Source organism: Rhinolophus sinicus, chromosome 3 (assembly GCF_057876585.1).
Source record: "Rhinolophus sinicus isolate RSI-liver-muscle chromosome 3, RSI-T2T, whole genome shotgun sequence".
In the NCBI taxonomy this organism is placed as follows: Eukaryota; Metazoa; Chordata; class Mammalia; order Chiroptera; family Rhinolophidae; genus Rhinolophus; species Rhinolophus sinicus.
The window spans coordinates 63,349,664-63,370,728 of NC_142503.1; the positions used below are offsets into that span (position 1 = coordinate 63,349,664).

Here is a 21,065-nt window from a genome sequence, read left to right on the forward strand (position 1 = left end):
ACCTGAAGCTGAAGTAGAATTATATTGAATGTCAACTATAATTAAACATATGTGTATGTGTATACACACACAGACACACACACATACACACAGAGTTCCAAATAATGTATACACATTTTAAGAAGTGTTATCTATGTAGCAGTAGTTCACCATAATCAGAAGTGTCTGGACGCTGATGGTAACCACTTTGAGCACATCTTGTAATTGCAGAAGTCAAACATGACTATATATTGAGTATTACAAATTTAATAGTTTTTTTCCTTTCTTAAAATGTGTATACATTTTTTTGGCACCATGTTGTGTTTGTGTGTGTGTGTGTGTGTGTGTGTGTGTGTGTGTGTGTGTGTGTATGGTCACAGGATGTAAAGTACAGCATCGGGAATATATACAATGTCAGAGAGGTGGCAGACTTGCGGGGGGGTTATCACTTTGTGAGGGGTGTAAATGTCTAACCATTATGTTTTGTACACCTGAAACTAATATAATAAAAACACGTATGTAAACTTGCAGGTATTAATCAATAGGAATGAAGTAATCTCAGAAACACAGCAAGTTCTAAAACTTGTCAAAGGTAATCAAAGGATTCTAGAGAATGACTTGAGTACAAAACCTCTCTCTGTCATTTATTAACCATGTGACCCTGAAAAAATTATTTAATTATTTTGAGAGTTGGTTTCCTAATCCATAAAAATGGCAACAAGCACTTCTATCATGTAAGACTGCTGTGTTAAATCATGTAAGGCTATAAAGTGGCCAGCATATGGTGAAGACACACACAATAATGTTAGTTCAGTATCTTCTCCAAAATAGGTTTAGGTGTTTTGAATACAAAATTTGTATTTACACAGCAGTATTTTTTTCAAGAGTGATGGTATCTGAAAACTTTTTGGTAAAAACCAACATAAAGATCAATTCAGAATTCTCTGCTTTTGCTTTGAAAATATCTTGCTTCAGTGAACTGCAAAGTAATGTAGTAAGTTAACATCTGCAATAATAGGATACCAACCTTCCAAAATTATTCAATTACTATTTGCTGTTTATTCTTCTTGATTGCAAAAATTCATAAAAATAAGTGTTAACAGTATTCCAACTGTAAAATTCTTATACATTAGGATGAGGTACACACTCACAAATAAATGCCTTTTAAATACACAGTATGCATCTATACTGAATTTAAAACATCCTTTTAAAATGACTTTTTACCTTACTTTTGGAACCAGAAACAGTTCTATTCAATTCTCTTTTAGGATAAAAGGAAAGGTAGGTTTATTTAGGCTTTTTGTCAATAATATCTCTGCCTACTCTACTGAGAAGAACTAAAACCTTTTTGTAGAACATCAGGTGTTTTCTTGAACATCAGTAACATCAGGCCACTGAAAGCAATTCTGTTTATTAAACAATAAAATATTTGTATTCTGCTTTACTTTCTGAAACTATACTAATAAATTAGCTCATGAACTAAAAATATTTTCAACTGAAAACACATCTATTCCCATATCTTATCCTTCAAAACATGGCCTTACGGTTTTTGTAATTCAACTTTTAATCTAAGTTTTAATGTATATGTCATTAATCTCACAATAATTCATAATCAAAATAATGAGAATTTACATAAGCTAAGATACATTGAAAGAAAAGAGGTCCCTGGCAGAATGGAACGTTCAAAATACCAGGGGTGCCCAAAAAATGTATACAAGTGGACACTTTGGTCAATATGGCTTAAACAGTAGTTTGCCGTAATCAAAGTGTCTGGACACTGATGGTAACCACTTTGAGCACCTCTCATAAGAGCAGAAGTCAAATGTGACTTGTAATCATCTTTTGTTATTGGTGTATATTGAATATTACAATTTTAATAGTTTTTTTCCTTTCTTAAACTGTGCATACATACACTTTTTTGGCATCCTCTGTATTTGTTAGCATTAACACTATTTGATAAACATTTACAAAAGGAGAGCCTCGCCTCTACAAAACTGAGGGAGTAAAAGCAGCTGCTCAGTGGACCACCTTAGGGATCCTACAGGTACATTTTCACTTTTTACTTGACTCTTGTCTGACCAAATTTGCCTGACCAAGGAAGTCAACACGATGTGTAAAGCAGCATACTTGAAACACAATCGCTTCAGATGACTATTAAATTTTAGAAAAAGCCATAGGACCGTATTTAACTCGGATGAGATGCTCAGGCTGCCCAGTTGTTGGGCAGCGATCCACTTGCAACAGGAAGTTTTAACCACGGAGGGAAAATGTGCAGACTTCTGCTTCAAGGGTTTCCCCAAGACACGATCTCATGTTTAACATTAAGTCACCTCTCCCCATTTCTATTCCATCCTGCAAAACATTAGTTTCAAATGCCTACCCCTACGCACCATCATCATACCTGGCTGCAATCTTTTTTTAAGTTGTCGGGTTTGTTTTTAGTTTTGACGAGGGGACACAGCTGGAGAGCCCTTCCAGTGGTCCTCCAAAAAGTGCCCACTTTACATCTAACTTTATTCCTCTGCCACTTGGCTACCATTAATACTTCCACTGTCACTGGCAACTCACAAAGCTACCCAAACAGCTTCTGGCAGGTGGTAGTATTTCTGTCAAAAGTAAAGTCAGGTGCAAGTCAGAACGCTACCTTTACTAAGCCGGGGCAACATGTTTCTTCCCACTGTTTGATTTAGCCGGTATCACCCGCCCCGCCCTGCAACTCTGAGGTCGTGTTCCCCCAAAGCAGGAGGCAAGGCCCCGCGCACCTAGTCTGAAGCCACGCCCACCAGTCACTCACCGGGCTGCAGCTGCGCTCCGCGCCCCTCTCCGGGATCCGCAGCTCCGCGGGGATCCGTGCTGGCTCTGCGGGAGGCAGCAGTGGCTCCAGCAGCTGCTCCAAGCAGGCGGTGCCCGGCAGGGAGGAACTCTTCTGATGGCACAAGTGCGCCGTGGGGCCCCGACGCCGTGCACCCTCATCTCGGGCACGGTCCCCCCTTGGGGGTGGCTGGGGCGATGAGGACAGGGACGATGAGGCGGAGGAAGAAGAGGGAGCTGAGTCTGGGGAGTGTCCGCCAGGGGGCGTCACTCCGCCTGCTCCCGCGGCTGCCGCCGGCCCCTTTCCTATGGGGAGCAGATGTTCACGAATCCGGCGGCGCAGAGTTGACCCCTGCTCTGCCCTGCCGGTACCCCCAGGCTCCAGAGGCTCCGGCAAGGAGTAGCACAGGTTGGGCTGGGAGGAGGAGAACACGCGATCTAGCACTTGCTTCCGTTTCTTGAAGCCGCTCCACCTGCTGCCCGTGCCACCCGCGCTGGCCAGTACCTCCCGCCTGCCCCCTGGGGGTGGCGGGGAGGGCGACTGGGTGTCCGCAGTGCGGCGCTCGGGGGCCCCAGCACGCCCGCCGCCCCCGCCCTTGCTCTTGCCCACTCCCAGCTGTAAGTTCTTCCAGAGCCGGGCCTGGAAAGAGGAGGATGCTGCCACAGGCTCTGGCGAGCCCGCCGCGGCAGCCCGGGGCTCCATCCTCCACCCCCTGCTCCTCCTCTTCCCTCCTCCACCCCCTCCTTCTCCACCGCCCTCTCCCGCTGCGCCTCCTCCGGGAGCCCCACCGTGGTGGCGGCGGCGGCGGTGGCGGCTGCGGCGGGCGCAGCAGCAGAAGCTGGGAGCGCCCAGCGGCTTCAGGCCAGCGCCGGGGAAAGAGGCCGCTGCCGCCGCGGCTCTCGGGCCGCGGGACTCCGGCGCCGCCTCTTCCTCCTGCACTTGCCGGGGTGGGCTGGCGCTGTCACCAAATCCTGGCCGCTGCGCCTGCAAAGTTTCTAGCCCCGAGTTCCGCGGCTGCAGTCCACTGTAGTCCCCCAGGCCGCGCCCGGCCTCCTCCTCCTCGCTGGTTCCGGGCTCGGAAGCTACGCGCACCCTGGTGTGCACGTCCAGCTGCGCCAGGGACCGCACCCGGCACCCTACGGGCAGCACCTGTCAGCGGCGGGGGCGGCTGCCTCCAAACGGGGCGCACACAGGACTCACACAATAGAGAGGATCCGGCTGAAGACACAGGGGACCAGCAGCCCCACAGGAGTACCCCGGGACCATCCTCCAACTCCTGGATAGGAGGGCGGGCGGGCAGGCGAGAGCCAGGTGGAGCTGGGTAGGGACCGGAGCCAGCTTGCTTGCTAGGATCCGGCCACAGTTCCCACGCAGCTCGCTCTGGGCCAGCCGCTGGACGTGCCCGCTAGTGAACGTCTGGATCCAATAAAGTGAGCTAGCATGAAGATTATACGCCTTCGGTGGGTTCTGTGAGGTGCCAAGCGTCCACACGAAGAGATGAACCCGACTGAGTTCTGGGGCTGAACACCGCTGTCCCCGCCCCGTTGCGCGCCCTGGGTCCAAAACGAGAGTTTGATTTCTTCTGTCTTGACTTCATCGCCATCCACCCCTCCCCGCTCATTATTTGTATGTGCACTGGTAGTTTCTCTTGCGATCAAGGTCTAGAGGTTTCTGAAGTCTGGCAATGAGGCCAGCCCTGAAGTTGCAGGGAGTTTCAGGTAGACGAACATGTGGAGGGTGCGCTCTGCCTCTGACCCCCGTTCCAAACGCGAAGTATCTTGTTCTTTTCACTCAAGTGCATTTTCCTTTGGTTGCTTCATTATAAGCAAATAGAAAAGGCGTTTTAACTCATTCAGACTTTGCTTCTCCCAAAATCTACTGATTCAAGGGTCTTCTACTAAGAAGCTTCTTGAAAGGCAGGTGACAGTGTCCCTTCCCTCCCCCACTGCCCTCTGCACCCCTAAATATGGAAATCATGCAAGAGTTCCCTGAGCTTTGGCACCATGCTGTCTGATTCCAGCCTCATCTAGCTAGCAGTATGCCGTGGAGATGTTACTAACCTCTCATAGCTTTTGAGTTTTCTGTTTCTTTGTAACAAAGAATTTGCTACCTTTGTAACAAATACTTAAATATTTATTGAGCACCTACTATGTACTACGCACTGTGATCAGTTGTGGGAATGCAGCTATGAACAAAGGAGCCAGGAGAGTCAGACAATAAACACAATTTCTGATAGTGAAAAGTCCCAAGGAGACAATAAAACGGTACCATAAAAGAGTGGTTATGGAGGTAGGGTTGCCAGATAAATTGCAGGGCACCCAATTAAATTTGAATTTCAAATAAACAATAAATATTTTAAGTATATGTCCCAAATACTGCATGAGATATGCTACAATACTATTTGTTTTCTATCTGAAAATCAAATTTAACTGGGTGTTTTGTATTTTTATTTGCTAAATCTGGCAACCCAATCGGAAAGGGGGGGAGGTTGGTTTTTGTTTTACCTACATGATATATACAGGGAGAATCCCTCTGATGACTTAGCTCAATGCCTGAGGCTTTTCCACGAGAGACAAGCTGAAAGTACCACAACAAAGAGAAAAACAGAGAGAGAGAGAGAGAGAGAGAGAGAGAGAGAGACTCTGATAGCCCAAAAAGAAACTGCAACATCCAGAAGTGTTCTCTCTAACACAGGAAACATGTTTTGTTACTAGTTTTGTTACTAGTTTTTCTGGGACATGATCAGCAGAACTGCAGAGAAGATAAGTAAAGAAATATGGTATTACTGTAAAGAATTAAGAAGAAATGACTACTACTTCTTCCAGAACTCTTTACACATGTTAAGTTTTTGTCATACTTATACGATGTGGACCCATGGAGATAACTTTACACAATTCAACCTTTTATGCATATAGTCTCATAATGATGCACTTCGTTGACTTTTGTACCTTAATATTTTCATTTTTCTCTTTACCTAATTTTGTCTTGAATATACTAACTCTGAGATTTCAGGTTCTGAACTCTATGATCCTAAATAACACTTACCAATGTGAATTCATTTACTCAACTTCAAACAGCACATGTAATTTTCCCTAAATATCTAAAGTGGATTATAAAATGAGAGAATATTGTACAAATTATATAAAGTTGCACTAGATATGCTCTCTGCCATCAAATGTCTTATTATATTTAAGAGAAGATATTTATAAAAACTCTACAACACAAGGGGAAACTGAATGGTACAAACTGCTCACTGAGGGAATACAGAAGAGTAAAGAATCACTTCTGGCTTGTCTAGTAAAAGATTTCTCGTTGAAATCATCATCTGAGCTAAGATCTATTGTAAGTGACAACACCAAGAAGATAGACTGCCACCTGCAAAAGAAAAAAAAAAATCATGGCATGGAGCAAGACTTCAATGAATATTAGCTAATCTTTTTATTACAATTTGCAATCCATCTTAAATATTGACAGAACATCTATTGCTTGAATTAATATAAAATTAATATATGCATCACATATTGAAATATAGGAGGTTGGAAAGATGATGGACAATGTAATATCTGAGCAGAAACCCAAAGGAAGTGAGGGAGGAAACCAAGTAGTGAATCTGCAGGAAAAATTTTCCCAAGAAGAAGAAACATTAAATGCAAAGATGCTGAAGCAGGACCTTGCTCAGCTTGAGGAAAGGCAAGAAATACAGAGTGGCTGGAACAGAGAGAAAGGGGAGTGGGAGGAGAAGATAGTGCAGAGATGGCTAAGGGCCCAATCACGTAGGAATCTGGAGGCAACAGTGAGCACTTTGGACTTGGGTGGGATGGGAAGTCACTGGAGGGCTTTGAGTAGAGTTTCTTTATAATCCAATTTGCATTTCTAAAGATTCATCCTGGCTTGACAATAAAGTGGAGGAAGGGAATAGGTGAGAACAGAGTTTAGACAGGAGCTATCACAGCAATTTGTGAGGGACAATGGTGGCATTGACTGAGGTAGTAGGTGAGAAGTGATGAAAGTGGATAAATTTGAGATATACAATATTTTGAAGATAGAACTGACAGGACTAGCCATAGTTATGACATGGAATACTCAAGCATGCTAAATGGTTTGCATCATTGAACATACGTAATTCTCACAAAAAACCTCACTTTATAGATAAAGGAACCAAGTCTGAGGCATGTTAAGTGATCTTGCAAGGTCACTCCTTGCTTAATTAGCAGATCCCAGATCTACAGGATTCCAGAGCCACACAGCTTCTTTAATTTTAAAATGTATGTATTACTAAACAGAATAATTAAGAGGCCTCAAAAGATTCACTGATCCATGTCCTTGCCTTAGGTGAGCAACAAGACTGTCTTGGACAGACTTTCACTTGATGAGATCAAGGGCATAAATGCAAGCACAAAACATTTCTGGGAGTTAAAGTGCCAACTAAACGGCACTTAAGGAGCTCTCTTGTCAGTGGAGCCCTGGCTGCTGTCCCAGCTCCCAGCACTGAGCCAGATGCCTTCAGGCCCTCATTTCTTCTCTCAGTCTCTGAAATGGGGATAATAACATCTATTAGCCTGACCCACTCACAAGGACCAAAGTAAAACTCAAATATATGCAGTATTTTTGATGAATGAAGCCCGTCCCCAAGATATACTTTATGATCATTTTGTAACCAAAAACAAGAAAAGCTATCAGACTGACTTGTTCCAACTCTCGTGGAAAAACCCTGCCTGTGTGGAAAGAAGCATTTAGAACCTTTCAAAACCAGGAACCCAGTAATCATTTCCACATATTGAGATGGCTGCTAATATACAGTCAACTCCACAGAATCAATTCCTGTTCAAGTGTAAAGTCGTTTTTGCCTTTTTCTTCTTGAAAGTTTTCTCAACAGTTCTCAAATGCAGTTTAATGTCTAAGTAACTTCAGAGGATCTATTTCTGTTTGTTCTATTTAACCTAAGCCACTGGTTTCTTCTGAATCAGAGTGGTAAAAAATTCTAGAATCTTCGACCAAGAAATGCTCTGGAATTCCTATGTCAGAAGGGCACAGGAGTGTCCATGGGGCTTGAATTAGAGAGAGCGGGGACTTGAAGCTATATTTACATTCACATTTTTAAAAATTAACTGTCCATATAAAAGAAGAAAAGGAGGTAATTTGGAGACGTGGAGGGAGCAGAAGCTTCCCCTTGCCCATCCCTCATGCCAAGTCTGCCCTGCACAAAGTCAGAAGACTTGGATGTTTGCTAGGTATTGCGCCTAAGTGCTCTGTGACCACAGGCAGCTCTTGGAGCCTCCATTTTTTCATCAGTAACATAAAGAAATGGAACTAGTGTCTCTCTAAGGTCCCTTTCAGCTTCAAAATTATGTAAGTTTCTGAAACAATTCTCCAAGGTGGGATATAATTCTGATTTCCCACTTTCACTGGTATATACAAAGGCAGGTATTACTAGATAGACATATAAATAACCCCTTTGAATATGTACCATGTCGCAGAAGATGTTGCCACTCTATATTCTCAGGCCTCAGGATTTCAGGGCAGGTAGGTGATCTCTCCAACTCAGGGCTGTCTTACAAACCATATATCCCTCAAGTGCCTTGAACAGCTCTCAACCAGTGAATGCTGACTGTCCATGTATAGGTATTTCTAGCTCCCTCGTGCCCTGAGAGGGGTTCTGGTGGAATAACTCAGAGGCAGGGATTCAATATTTTTCCCAGTTCCACTGCCCTTGGTGCTAGGTGGCTTGCCAGCACACCCTTTCTGAGCTTTCTTTCCTTCCCGTTTCACATGCCCCCCCTCCCCTAAGACTGATCCCTGCACCTCACAAATAAACCACTTCCACTAAATCCTGTCATTATATCAGCGTCTAGAGGAACCCAAGCTAAGGCACATTATATGGACATTTTAATCCCTAGCTAATGAGGTTCCCAACGTGACCACTCTATGAGAATCAAAGGAATGTTCTCCAGCAAGATTCTTTTGGGTCATATGATTCTTTTATAGGGGACTATAAAAACAAAATTTATCCCAAGCCTACAGTCTATACTCTGAAAGTAAGTCCCCTTGAGAACCAGAGTGTTCCTCTGTGATTCACCTCCTTGATGGAGTCCACGGGCCTCCTAGGACAATAGGTGGACCCCTCAGCATCCATTACACCCTGCAAAATTAATCTCAACTGACTGCAGTCATTCTATCCCTTTATAATCAATCCTGGAAACTACAAGGGTATATGACTTGAGACTTGATTCAACTGTGATTAACACATCAACCTTAAACAAGTTCAAGAAGTCTGAAGGTCATCACCCAGACCTAGTATGACATTCCTTCTCTCTTGTTGCTCCACCACATGCCTACTATTCTCAAAGTCACCACATGCTCCAAGATCATCATTGCAGCTCCCACCATTACAGTCACCTTCCAATCCACCAGCAAACAGGAGGAAAGAGTGGAGGAGAGTATGCCCCCTTCCTTTAGAGTTACTTTCCAACTCTTGTATCCCAGGGGCCAGAACTCTGGCACGTGGCCATGCCTAGCCAAAAACACTTTATTCTGGGCAGTCATGTGTCCAGCTAAAAATCTGGGTTTTGTTAGTGAAGAAGAAAGGGAAGCTGGATATTGGGCAATAACAAGCAGACTCTGACACAGAGCAGTAGTCATAGGAAGGCCTTTACTCATAAAGAAGCAGCACGAAAGAAATGATCTCTTTTCTTAGTCTACATGTTGTGGTGTTTGGTACAATGCTGGGAACTGCTGTAGCCATCTCGCTATAAGGCTGAGAATGAAGCAAACACCAAGGTTGGCAGAAAAGAGATATGGAAAGAACCTCAGTTCTTGAAGATCTTATCGTGACACAGAATCAACCTGAGGCCTTCCTGAACTCTGATCCTATTACTATGCAATTAACTATTAATTATTTGAAAGTTAATTGATTTAGGTTTCTAGCCAGTTTTAGCTGTTTTATATTAGGGTTTTTTTGTGTGTTTTTTTTAATTTCTGTCATAACAAATTACCACAAGTTTTACTGTTTAAAACAACACCCATTTATTGTCTCGCAGTGTCTGTGGGTCGGAAATCTAGGCATAGCATCACCTCACTGGCTTCTCTGTTTCACGTCTCACACGACAGAATTCAAAGTGTGGGGAAGCCTGCATTCCTTTCTGGAGGCTCCAGAGAGGAATCTGTTTCTAAGCTCATTCAGATGGCTGGCCAAATTAAGGTCTGTACCCTTGCCCACAAGGGTACAGAGATCCCGTTTCCTTAATGGCTGTCCACAGGGGTGGGGGGAGTGGGCGTCACACTCAGCTTCTAGAGGCTGCCTGCATTCCTTGGCTCGTGCTCTCTTCCTCATCTTCAAAGCCAACAATGGCAGATTGAGTCTTTCTCACGCTTCAAATCTCTCAGAACTCCCCTTCTGCCTCATCTCTTACTGACTCTTCTGCCTTCTAATTTTAAGGGCTCATGTGATCACATTGGGCCGACTGGGATAACTCAGGATAATGTCCCTATTTTAAGGTCAATTGATTAGAAAACAACTATCATTCTACGAAGTCTCTTCACACCTGCCCCTATATTAGCATTTAATTGAATCACTAGAGGACAGGAATCTTGGTGGGGGGGCGGGGAGGGGGACATCTTTAGAATTTTGCCTCCCACAAGTTCCCTAGAGCCCAAAGCTTCCTGCTCCACACGTCCTCATGGCAGACCAGGAGAAAGGACTCATCTCCCCAGACTGCCTCATTCTCAGTGTTAGACTCAGAGGAACTGGCTCAATGTTGCAAAGTAACAGAATTAAGACAGACCAACATTCATTAATGATAAGAACACTGAGAGACTAGCTAACGAGGGCAGACTTTTCCCTTTTGCTGTGCTATTCTGAATCTGGCCATTTTGCTAATTAGAATTATACTGCTCCCCCATTTTCTCCCAACGTGATGCTTTCCAGGTTGCAATCAGTTTTTGGTTTATTTCAAATCCAATCCCCTAATTCACACATTTCTCTCTCAGTGAGATAAAATGGTTATTTCAGAGATATACATTATTGACTTCAAACCAGTTCCTGAAAATGTAGCTGCTTTTCTGGCAAGCCCTGCGTAAAACTGCCTGCCTAGAAAACACACGAGCAAGAACTAGTTAGAAGTAACTCTTATACAATGTTGTATGAGGAAAACTACCTTCAGTGAAACTGTTTTGGCTAAAACAGGTTTCTCAGACCCTGATTTGTACCTTAGAAATCCGTCCTCCAGGTTTGCTCTTAATCTTGACTTCTACCATCATCCACATTTAAACCTCAAAATTCTGGCCATGTCATGATACAGATAGCACAGGTAATGTTTTCCCCTTTGATAGAACACCTAAGAAACCAAGGTATGACGGGACTTGGCCCAGGTCTCATATAAAGTCAGTGGTGGGAACAGTGAGGTAATTACGTGCGGCAACATCTTTTAGGGGACCTTAGGTTTGAGCCATCCTTACTCCCCACCACACCCAGTGTTTGCGGATCTATTACTCATTCAATTCTACAATTCAGTAGATTGGACCTAACCACAATTTAACCACTCCAAGACCCAAGATAGTTTATCTCTGTCAGGATACAGCAGACAATAGCCTGAACTACAAAGACATCAGGTTTGGCATCGCACAGCCTTGGCTCAGGCTGGAGAACAGTGCCTAGGAACTCTGCACTTTTTCTCCAGCACAGGGTTAAGAAACTAAATTGAGACAGAACAATTGCTGCCATAAATAAACAAAGTGGCACAAACCATTTCTGGGTGGCTTTCATCTTTAAATAAGACCTCTGAGCATTAGTGAGAGTGGATATATTGGTAAGAGGGCTAGGGACCTGGAGAGACAGTTTCACATTGCACGTAACAGTGTACTGGGATCAAAAATCAATCCTACTAACTATTACGCAGCTGTGTAGAAAAATACAGTCCCTTTATGTTTTCTGTAACTAATCTGGTTTTCCCTTTAAAATAACACCACTTAATCACAGGCTAATGGAGAAAAAAAAGAACGAAATATCCAAAGCAATTTTAACCATCATCAACATTGAATCATTTGGACAGTCCCTTTAGAAAATGCCTGCAGTCTTCTTGGGATAACATGTATGTCTCTGAGGTAGGCTTCTCTTCCCTTGTTACTCTTCCTAAGAAGATATCTGGGTAGATGGGAAGAGGATACGACCTTCACATCTTCATGAAAGTCGGAAAGAGCCAGAGTCTGGGAGCATTGCCATCTGCCCCTTCTGCTCTGGGGGAGATAATCCTTTGTGACCCAGTTTGCCTGCTAACATTCATGAGTAAGTGTGCACTCACATGATCATCTCTCCCACCCTAATCAGAGCCCAGAAAGCTCCCCGATGACTCATCGCCCCCTTGGCTCCCACTTATGGGGTCCCTGACATCTATGTGCCGTTTCCCTTACCAGCTGGGGCCCAGTTATACATACTAAGCCTCTGCTGCAAGGCCATGTAGACCCACTGGCTACCAGCTCAGTATCCACAACACGAGTGATGAGATAGGCTCAGGAGCGCTGAGCGAGGTGGCCTCCTCCTTCCAGCTATAGAGCACCACCTAGGATTTGTTAACGTGGCTGCAGCCTAAATTGGTTTGCAACAGCTCTGTCCTCAGAGAGGAAATAGCTAGAACTCCCTTTTCCCTCTTCTTCCACCCCTCTTCCCCCCGCCCCTTACACTCTGGTAACCACTAAACTGTTGTCTGTGTCTATGAGTTTTTCTTTATTTGTCTGGTTCGTTTGTTGCTTTCAGTTTTATATCCCACATATGAGTGAAGTCTTACAGTTCTCAACTTTTTCTGTCTGACTTATTTTGCTTAGTATAATAATCTCACGATTCATCCATGGACTCTGGGTGGTGAGCACACAATGCGATATACAGATGATGTATTATAGAATTGTACACTTGAAACCTATATGATTTTATTAACCAATGTCACCCAATAAAGTTAAAAAGAAAAAAAGTTGAACTCTTGCTCTTTAACCTCTCTCTCTCTTCCTATCCCCTGCCTTTTTTTCCGCCCCCTGGGACTGTCTTTTACTATCTAAACAGCCTATGTTTATCAGTCAGGGTTATAACAGAAAATAGATGGCACATTTGATATAAATTTAATAAATTTAATTATTTTCAAAGATGTGGCAAGGTTTAGAGCAGTGGCTCTCAGAATGTGAGACAGATCCTTTCAGACCAAGATATTTTCCCAATAATTCTAAGATGTCATTGGAGTTTTCCAGAGGCTCCATACCATGTAATATTGACAACAAAGGACATTACAAACAAAGTAAAAGGCAAAAAACAAAATGAGGGGAAAAGTTTACAAAGTATGTTAACAGGCAGAGATTAAAATGCAGAAATTACAAAGAATCCTCCAATTCATAAGACAACCCAACAGAAAATAGGCAAAGGCCACAAACAGGAAATTCACAAGAGAGAAATATCAATATCAAAAAGGAAAGGAGCAAATTTAAACCCCACTAAGATTTTCTTTTATTGTTACAGAGATTAGTAAAATATAAAATTGCTTGAGTGTCAGCTTTGGAATGGATGTGGGAACAGATACCACATTTGTGACCAGTGGCCATGTCAATTGTTACAGCCACTTAAGAGGTCAATTTGGCAATACCTATTTAAATGTACATAACATATATGACTCTGGAATTCCAAAACTTCTAGGCATCTTCCCGCCCCCACCCAAAACTCTGCACACAGATTAGCATTTAAGGAATTGTATTGCAGCATTGTTAGAAATAGTAATAATGATTAGTAATAGCCGAAACAAGAAAAAAATTGAATGCCCTTCAACACAGGAATGATTATATAAACTGTGATTTATCCATGCTATGAAATTCTGTGCAGCAGACAAAAAGAAAATGATAGATCAATAGGTTCACATGAGAAAGATCACTAAAACATCGTTGAGTCAAAAAGAGCAGGTTGTAAATTGATTATGTATCTTATAATAGCATACTGACATTTATAAAGAAATTTGCAAATAGAAATCAGTAGCCTATTTAAAAAATAATAAACCACAACATGTTTAGATTCATCTCCATAGTGGAATAATAGTTTGATATTAGGGAATTTATTAAAATAGTATGCCCTATTTATTGGTCAAATGAGATAAAATAATGCTTAGAAGGCACATAATAAAATTCAACATCCTTTCCTAATTCAAAAATCTTGTTAAAATAAAAAGAGACAATTAATTCCTTAATGTGACATAATAATGCATGAATAACCCCCAAAACCACCAATATGCTTCATACCAAAGCAATAATGGAGGTAATCCTGTATAAGAACAAGGCAACAATTCCCAATAAGGGCACAGCTACTTAAGTGTTCTGCAAAAGTGAGCCAATGCATTTCAAAAGGCACGTGAAATAAATGTGTAAATATTGGACAGAATGAGGCAAAGTTTTCATTATTTATAAATGATATCATCACTATGTACTTGAAAAATTGAAGGGAAAAAACAAAAACAATGTAAAGGAGTAAATTACAAAATTAATCAAAACAAATAATAATTTTCCTTTTCACACACACACAAAATTATAAAATAGAAAAAAAAATTGTTAAAAATAACCAAAAAAATAAAAATAAAGTGAACAAAATAAGATAAAACCAAGAGCTACATGAAGAAAGTTTTAAAACTCTATTGTGGAACATGAAAGAAGACTTCAATGAACTTAAAACACCTGGATGAGGAGATTCACTATTGAATAGCAATCATTTCTACTTAAATGAATCCATCAACTCAGTACAATCCCAATCACAATACCAAGAATTTCATTTGGAAGATTAAACATGTTATAAGAATCAGAAAAATAAATCTGTAAAAGAAGTGTTTCAAAGGGAAATGAGTCCCTTCAAAAATCAAATTTTATTGTAAAGCTATAGTAATTTTAAAATTATAACACTGGTTCAGGAACAGACACAACCAATCAATGTTCAGAATGGAGTCTAGAAATAAACTGAAATACCTACAAGTATTTAATTTTTCATAGGGTGATATTGGAAGACAACCAGTAAAAGATCTTAGTTGAGATAAATAGCTGATCCTATGAATAAAAACATAACAAAGATGGATTCCTACCCCATTCCTTCCATCAAAGTAAATTTCATATAGCTCAAGTATTAAGCCAATGCTAAAATAATTAACAATATCATAGCAAATTCAGCATATTAAAAGAATATCTAAGTGGATCAAACATCATTCTATAAACGTGGGCATTTTGGTCTGTTTTGTTCACTAAGGTATGATGCTGGTGAACACACAGTAGTTGTACAATAAATATTTGTTTGAATGCATAAATCATGGATCAAAATATTGAGATAAAAATTACATAAGAAAATTTGAATTTTTTTTTAATCTTTGAATTAAGAAGGTCTTTCTCATTATTATAGGAAGTCCAGAAACCAGAGGGGGAAAAATACATTAATAAGCCTGGTGAAATGAAAATTAAACTTCATTCCACAAAAATTCTCATATATGAGAAACATATAGGAAAGGCAAGACAATCTTTTTACTATTCAAAAAGTTATTTACTAATCAATACTAAAACACCAACAACCCAACAGAAAATTAGCAGCAAGTAGTAAATAAAGCTATATACACAGATAAATGACTACAGATGCTCAACAACTTTATCAATAAGTATGTAAATACAAAATTATTAACTACCACATTTTTTAACCTATAATATTGGAGAAAAGATAAATTAAATGGATTATATCCAGTGTTCATGTGTCGCTTTTTAAAAAAGGAACTCTCATGCACTATTAGTGGAAATAAACTGGAACACATTTGTGAAGGTAATTTGTCAATATATGTCAAAATGCTGAAAATGCTTACCATTTGATCCAATAAGTTTTGATTCACAACCTCCGGCATTCATCCGGTGAAGTAAGTTCGAAACTGGCCCCCTTGGGCAGGTGTAATAAAGAAGGGAATTTACATAGGAGGTTTGCATCCGGGCTGCTACAAGACAGGTAGATCTCTGCGCCTGCCCACTAGAGTCTGGTAAATTTGTAACGGTCTTAACTGGGTTCATTTACATATTGAGTTCAGCTGGTCTCAACAACGCCTTAACTCTCTCAAGGCTATCTCCTTGGAACTGCTGCTAGTATGGGGATTCTAGGCACAAAACATTACAAGGACAGGGAGGGGTCTAGCTCTCCAGTCAACCAAGGTCCTCTTGATGACGTCCTCCAGTAGTAAGTTTTTCTAAGAACTTCTCCCACAGATAGACTGTCACAAATGTTCAAAGGTGTCTATTCAATTATAACATGTTTATAATAGTAAAATTTGAAGACAACTAAATATCCATCAGTAGGAGTCTGGTTAAATAGCAATGCATAAAAACAAGGGAATGCCACATAGCCATTATAATAAAATCTGAAAGATAAGAAAAATTAGTATACATTTACATTTTTTTTAAATCACACAACAACACAAAAATGCCATTGTTTGTTTTGTCTTTAGAAGTGTGTAAGCAAGTATATGTACATCCCATGTGTGTACGTAGGGCATCTGGAAGGAAACATACATAATTCTGAATAATGGCAATTTCTGGTATGTGGCACAGAGGGTTTCTCACATCACACAATTTTGAACTGTCAGATCTCTACAACCATTTGTTAGCTTTATAATAAAAACCTTTTACAAACTGATTAAAATGTTAAGAAAACATGGAAAAGCCTTAATATTTTTAACAATAAAGAGTGAATTTAATATAAGACACAACAGATATTAATATTAATTAATATCAACTATATATTGATACAGGACATAACGTAGTGGGCATTAGAAGGCTTGGCATTGTAAGACCCATATTTGAATTCAGCTTTATCCCTTACTCTCAATAACTTATCAAACCCATATTTACTGAGCTACTAGTACCTCTGTGCTACTAGAATTCTAGCAACTACCATGTTTCCCCGAAAAAAAGACCTAGCCGGACAATCAGCTCTAATGCTTCTTTTGGACCAAAAATTAATATAAGACCAGGCATTATATTATATTATACTATATTATATTATATTATATTATATTATATTATATTATATTATATTATATTATATATTATCTAAGACCTGGTCTTATATTACAGTAAAATAAGAGTGGGTCTTATATTAATTTTTGCTCCAAGAGATGCATTAGAGCTGATGGTCCGGCTAGGTCTTATTTTTGGGGAAACACAGTAGTGAGCCAGAACACAGCTTTCCATTATGGAGTCAACAATCCCATTTACTAGTTGTATCACTTAACCTATCTGGACTGCAGTTTCCCCATCATTCAAATGGGAGTAACAGTGCTACTTGTCAGACTATTGTGACAATTGGATGAGTTAATGGATGTGAAAGTATCTAGCTAGTGCCTGGAACATAATAAGCACTCAGGAAACATTTGCTGAATGTGAAGTATGTGCAGTTACAGCTGACGTCACTAGCCTGGGTTTTTAGTGAAAATAGAAAGAACAAAAGTATCTTTGCTTGAAAAATAAACTATAGATAAACAGATACTATCTTACTCACCTCAGCCTGCTATAACAAAACATCATAGACTGGGTGGGTTAAACAACAGACATTTATTTTTCATAGTTCTGAAGGTTGGGAAGTCCAAGATCAAGGTGTTGGCAGATTCTATTCCTGACAAGAGTTTTCTTCCTAGCTTGCAGATGGCCACCTTCTGGCTCTGTCCTCACAAGGGGGAGGGAAAGAAGGGATAGATAGAGGGAGGGAAGGAGGGAGTGAGGGAGGGAAGGGGGGGGGAGAGAGAGAGAGAGAGAGAGAGAGAGAACACGCCATGCTAGCGCTCTGGTCACGCCAAGGCATATTGTTTTTTAGTGTTTTGGGATTATTCCTGTGATTTATTCTCTCTGGTAGTAAAGTGAACTAAGAAGATTAAGTGACATAAGTAACTTTTAAGGCAATAACTTCAAACTTATAAAAGCAATAAAAGGATCCAATAAATTAATTCAGTGCACACATTGTAAGTACTTCCAAAGTACAGAGACTGTCCTAGATGCTAAATAGACACAAAGATGAGTCATGCCTGATCTTTGCCCTTTGCAGAGCACATATTCTAGAAAGGGAGCTATACACATGCATAATAACTATTAAATAATAAAGTGATTTATTTTATTAAGAGAACGAAAAGATGCTTGAGGGGAAGAGAGAGGAGAAAGAACTTTTGGTTGGCGGATAGGGTGGGTGATATAAGTCAAGAAGTTTCTGCAACCAATGTGGCATTGGAGATAAATTTTTAAAAGTTGATAAGATTTAGTTTGACAGGTGGAGATGAGGCGCAGAAATGCAAAATGGAAGGGAGAGCATAATTGAAAGCACAATGGTAGAAAAGCAAGATGCACAAGAATCAGTAAATGGTCTAGTTTGCCCAGCTTATTTTGTCAAATATTGGGGGGAGCTCTATATTACGTAGGAGCAGGATATCACCATACGTCATTTATACAGTGTGTTGGACTTTGAGTAATGGAGAGTCACTAAAAAAAAAAAAAAAAAAATTGGCATAGAAGTGACATGGTTAAAATTGTGCTTTAGAGGGATTACTCGTAATGGACAAGAGCAACACTGGAAGCTGGGAGAACAGGTATAGATTGGAGTGGCAAGGGGATAAGTAACCAGGGCCTTAGGGCCTTGGTCTAAGGTTGTGGCAACAAGGAAGAGATTTGAAACCCAAGGGCAAGTGACACACAGGAGGAAAGCTAACACATATTCAGATCTTGTTTTATTCTAGATGCTTTGTGCATGAGCTTTTGTACTTCTCACAAAATTTCTAGGAGGTAAGTAATATCCTCCTTACCTGAGGCTAAAAGAGATTAAATAACTGTCTGTTTTAAATAACTGTGTGTCTGATTTGAAAGTGCATATTTTTTCTACTTTACCTTTCTGCCTTCTTGAGTAAAATTGACAGGACTTGGTAGGGGATTGATGTGGGGGCACCAGAGAGAGAAATGAGTAAAAGATGGCTCTCTGGCTTTGACCAAGAGTGATTGAGACTAGGAGGATAGTCTAGTTTAGACACTTTGAGTTTGAATCAGTTCTAAAGTGTTGTCAATAGTTACCTTACCTAATTTTTGTCACCCACTATCCCTTGTTAACTCACTCAGATTAGCCTTTCATCTCTGCCATTCCACCCAAACGAACGACTGCCTCATTATTAAGTCCAATGGCCAATTCTCTCCTCTCCTCTTAAATTATCAGCAGCATTTGACATAACTATGTTCTCTCTCCTCCCTGATAATGTTTTGTGGGGATTTTGTTGTTCTTGTTGTTTTTTGTTTTTTGCTTTCTCTCTAACACTGTGCTTGCTCTCTTGCCTTTCCTCCTACGTGATAGATAAACTTCTTAGTCTCCTTGCTGGTCCTTCCTCTTCTCCCAACACTTGTCATGTTGGAGTGCCCCAGAGTTCAGAGTTCAGTTCTTTTGTCTTTTCCATCCATGCCCGTCCTCTTGGCGATCTCACCCAGAATCGTGGCTTTGAATACCATCTATATGCCACCAATGGTCACGTTTATATTCCCATCCCAATATCACTCCTGAGTAACAGACTCTTATAATCCAACATTCTATCCAACATCTCTACTTGATGCCTCAAACTTAATGTGCCCAAATTTGACCTCCTGATCTTCTCCACGAAACCTGTTCTACCTGCAGCCTTCCCAATTTCAATCAATAGCAACTCCATCCTTCCAGTTGCTCAGGTTAAACATATCTAATACATCAGGAAATTCTAATGGCTCTATCTTCAAAATATATCCACGAGCTGCCCACCTCTCATCAACTCTACTTCTACCATTCTGGTACAAGCCACTATCATGTCTTGCCCAGGTTATTACTGTTGCTTTATAACTGGTCTCTCGGTGGTACCATTACCACCCTGTAGTCTATAAATGATCCTTTAAACATGTAAAATACATTGTGTCATTCGTCTGTTCAAAACTCTCCAATAGCTCCCCATTTCACTAAGGATAAATGCCAGAGTCTTTACAAAGTCTTTACTGCACAATCTAATTTTTCATTTTCTTTCTGACCTTTTCTGCTACCACTATTTCTCGAATAAACCAGGCCCACTTATGCCTGAAGATCTTTGCAATGGCTATGCTGCTGCCTAAAATGCGTTTTTCCTGGATGAAGTACCTTATATTCTTTAAGACTTTTGCAAGTACTTTTCTTCTCAGCCTGGCCAACCCTGGTCACCCTATAGAAAAGTGCAACCCGCACTCCCACCAACACTCGTGCTCACTGCACTCTTTAGTCCCTTTATCCTGTTCTGTCTTTCCTTTTTCACAGGGCTTCACATATACAATCATGTTTTTTGTATTTTTTATGTTTATGGTTTCTTGTCTGTTTTCTGCCACTAAAAAGTAAGGTCCATGAGGGTAACTTTGCTTTATTCGCCGATGCACCCCAAGCCCCTAGCACATTGCCTAGTACTTAGTAGGCACTCAGTAAATATCCACTGAATAAATGAGATGTTTAGCAAACAGAAGTTTAATTCAAGAAATATTTAGTGAGTATTTATTATGTTAAAGATTCTGAATAGATCTGGAGCTCAGGAAAAATGTTAAAGATATGTTTGAAGGTCATCAGAATAATTCTAATAGCTGAAATTATGGAAATGTATATATTACCAGGGGAAATTCATGAAGGGAAAGAACGGCAACGACAGGCGAACCTTGGGTGTAGACTAAAAAAGAGATGCCAGCAAAGGATAGATGGAAAACTCAGAATCATGAGCATGCCACTTCACAGAAAGAAGACGTTTTCAGGAAGAAAGAGGGTGTTCAACTGTGTCAATTACTACAAAGAGGAGAAAAAAGACCGCAAATTGGTTTCTGGATTTGGTAGCTATGTTTCCAAAGTTACTATGACCTTCAAAAGAACAGTTATTAAAGCAACAATGCATAAAAAGTTATATAATGCCCAGTTATAAAAATAGTACAGTGGAATCAAGAAAATATTTTAGTTGTTACACTATTGAGAAAGCCAAACATACATAAGAAACACTTTATGGTATGAGCAATATTTATTAAATATTAAGCAATCCAAAATTTTAAAATATTTGTACTTCACAACTTCTTCATTTGAGTAGTAGTAAAAAGCAGACAGCAGGCAGCACTTGGATTTGAAAAACCTGAATTTGAGTCCAGATTCTACCACTTTCTAGCTTATGACTTTGGGCACCTCACTTCAACTCTCCGAGTCTCAGTTTTCACCTCTGTCAAATAGATTTAATAATATTTGCTTTATCTACCT

At 40.5% G+C, this 21,065-nt stretch overlaps 1 protein-coding gene and 1 pseudogene across 21 annotated transcripts in view; one reads left to right on the forward strand and one right to left on the reverse strand.

Annotated features, from left to right (window-relative positions):
* Positions 1-4,534, reverse strand: part of MCTP1 (multiple C2 and transmembrane domain containing 1) — a 491,550-nt gene extending 487,016 nt beyond the window's left edge. For 8 of the 21 annotated variants that reach the window (XM_074328720.2, XM_074328731.2, XM_074328726.2 and 5 more), the window contains exon 1: positions 2,774-3,533. In XM_074328720.2, coding sequence (XP_074184821.1) covers positions 2,774-3,493 — 720 coding nt within the window. In that variant the 5' untranslated portion in view covers positions 3,494-3,533. Of the gene's footprint in view, positions 1-2,773; positions 3,536-3,991 lie in introns of those variants that run through there. The other 13 variants (XM_074328732.2, XM_074328719.2, XM_074328733.2 and 10 more) reach the window with 4 other exon arrangements.
* Positions 4,535-6,335: 1,801 nt separating this feature from the next.
* The window catches only part of LOC148758500 (large ribosomal subunit protein uL13 pseudogene), a 31,950-nt pseudogene continuing 17,220 nt past the window's right edge, over positions 6,336-21,065 (forward strand).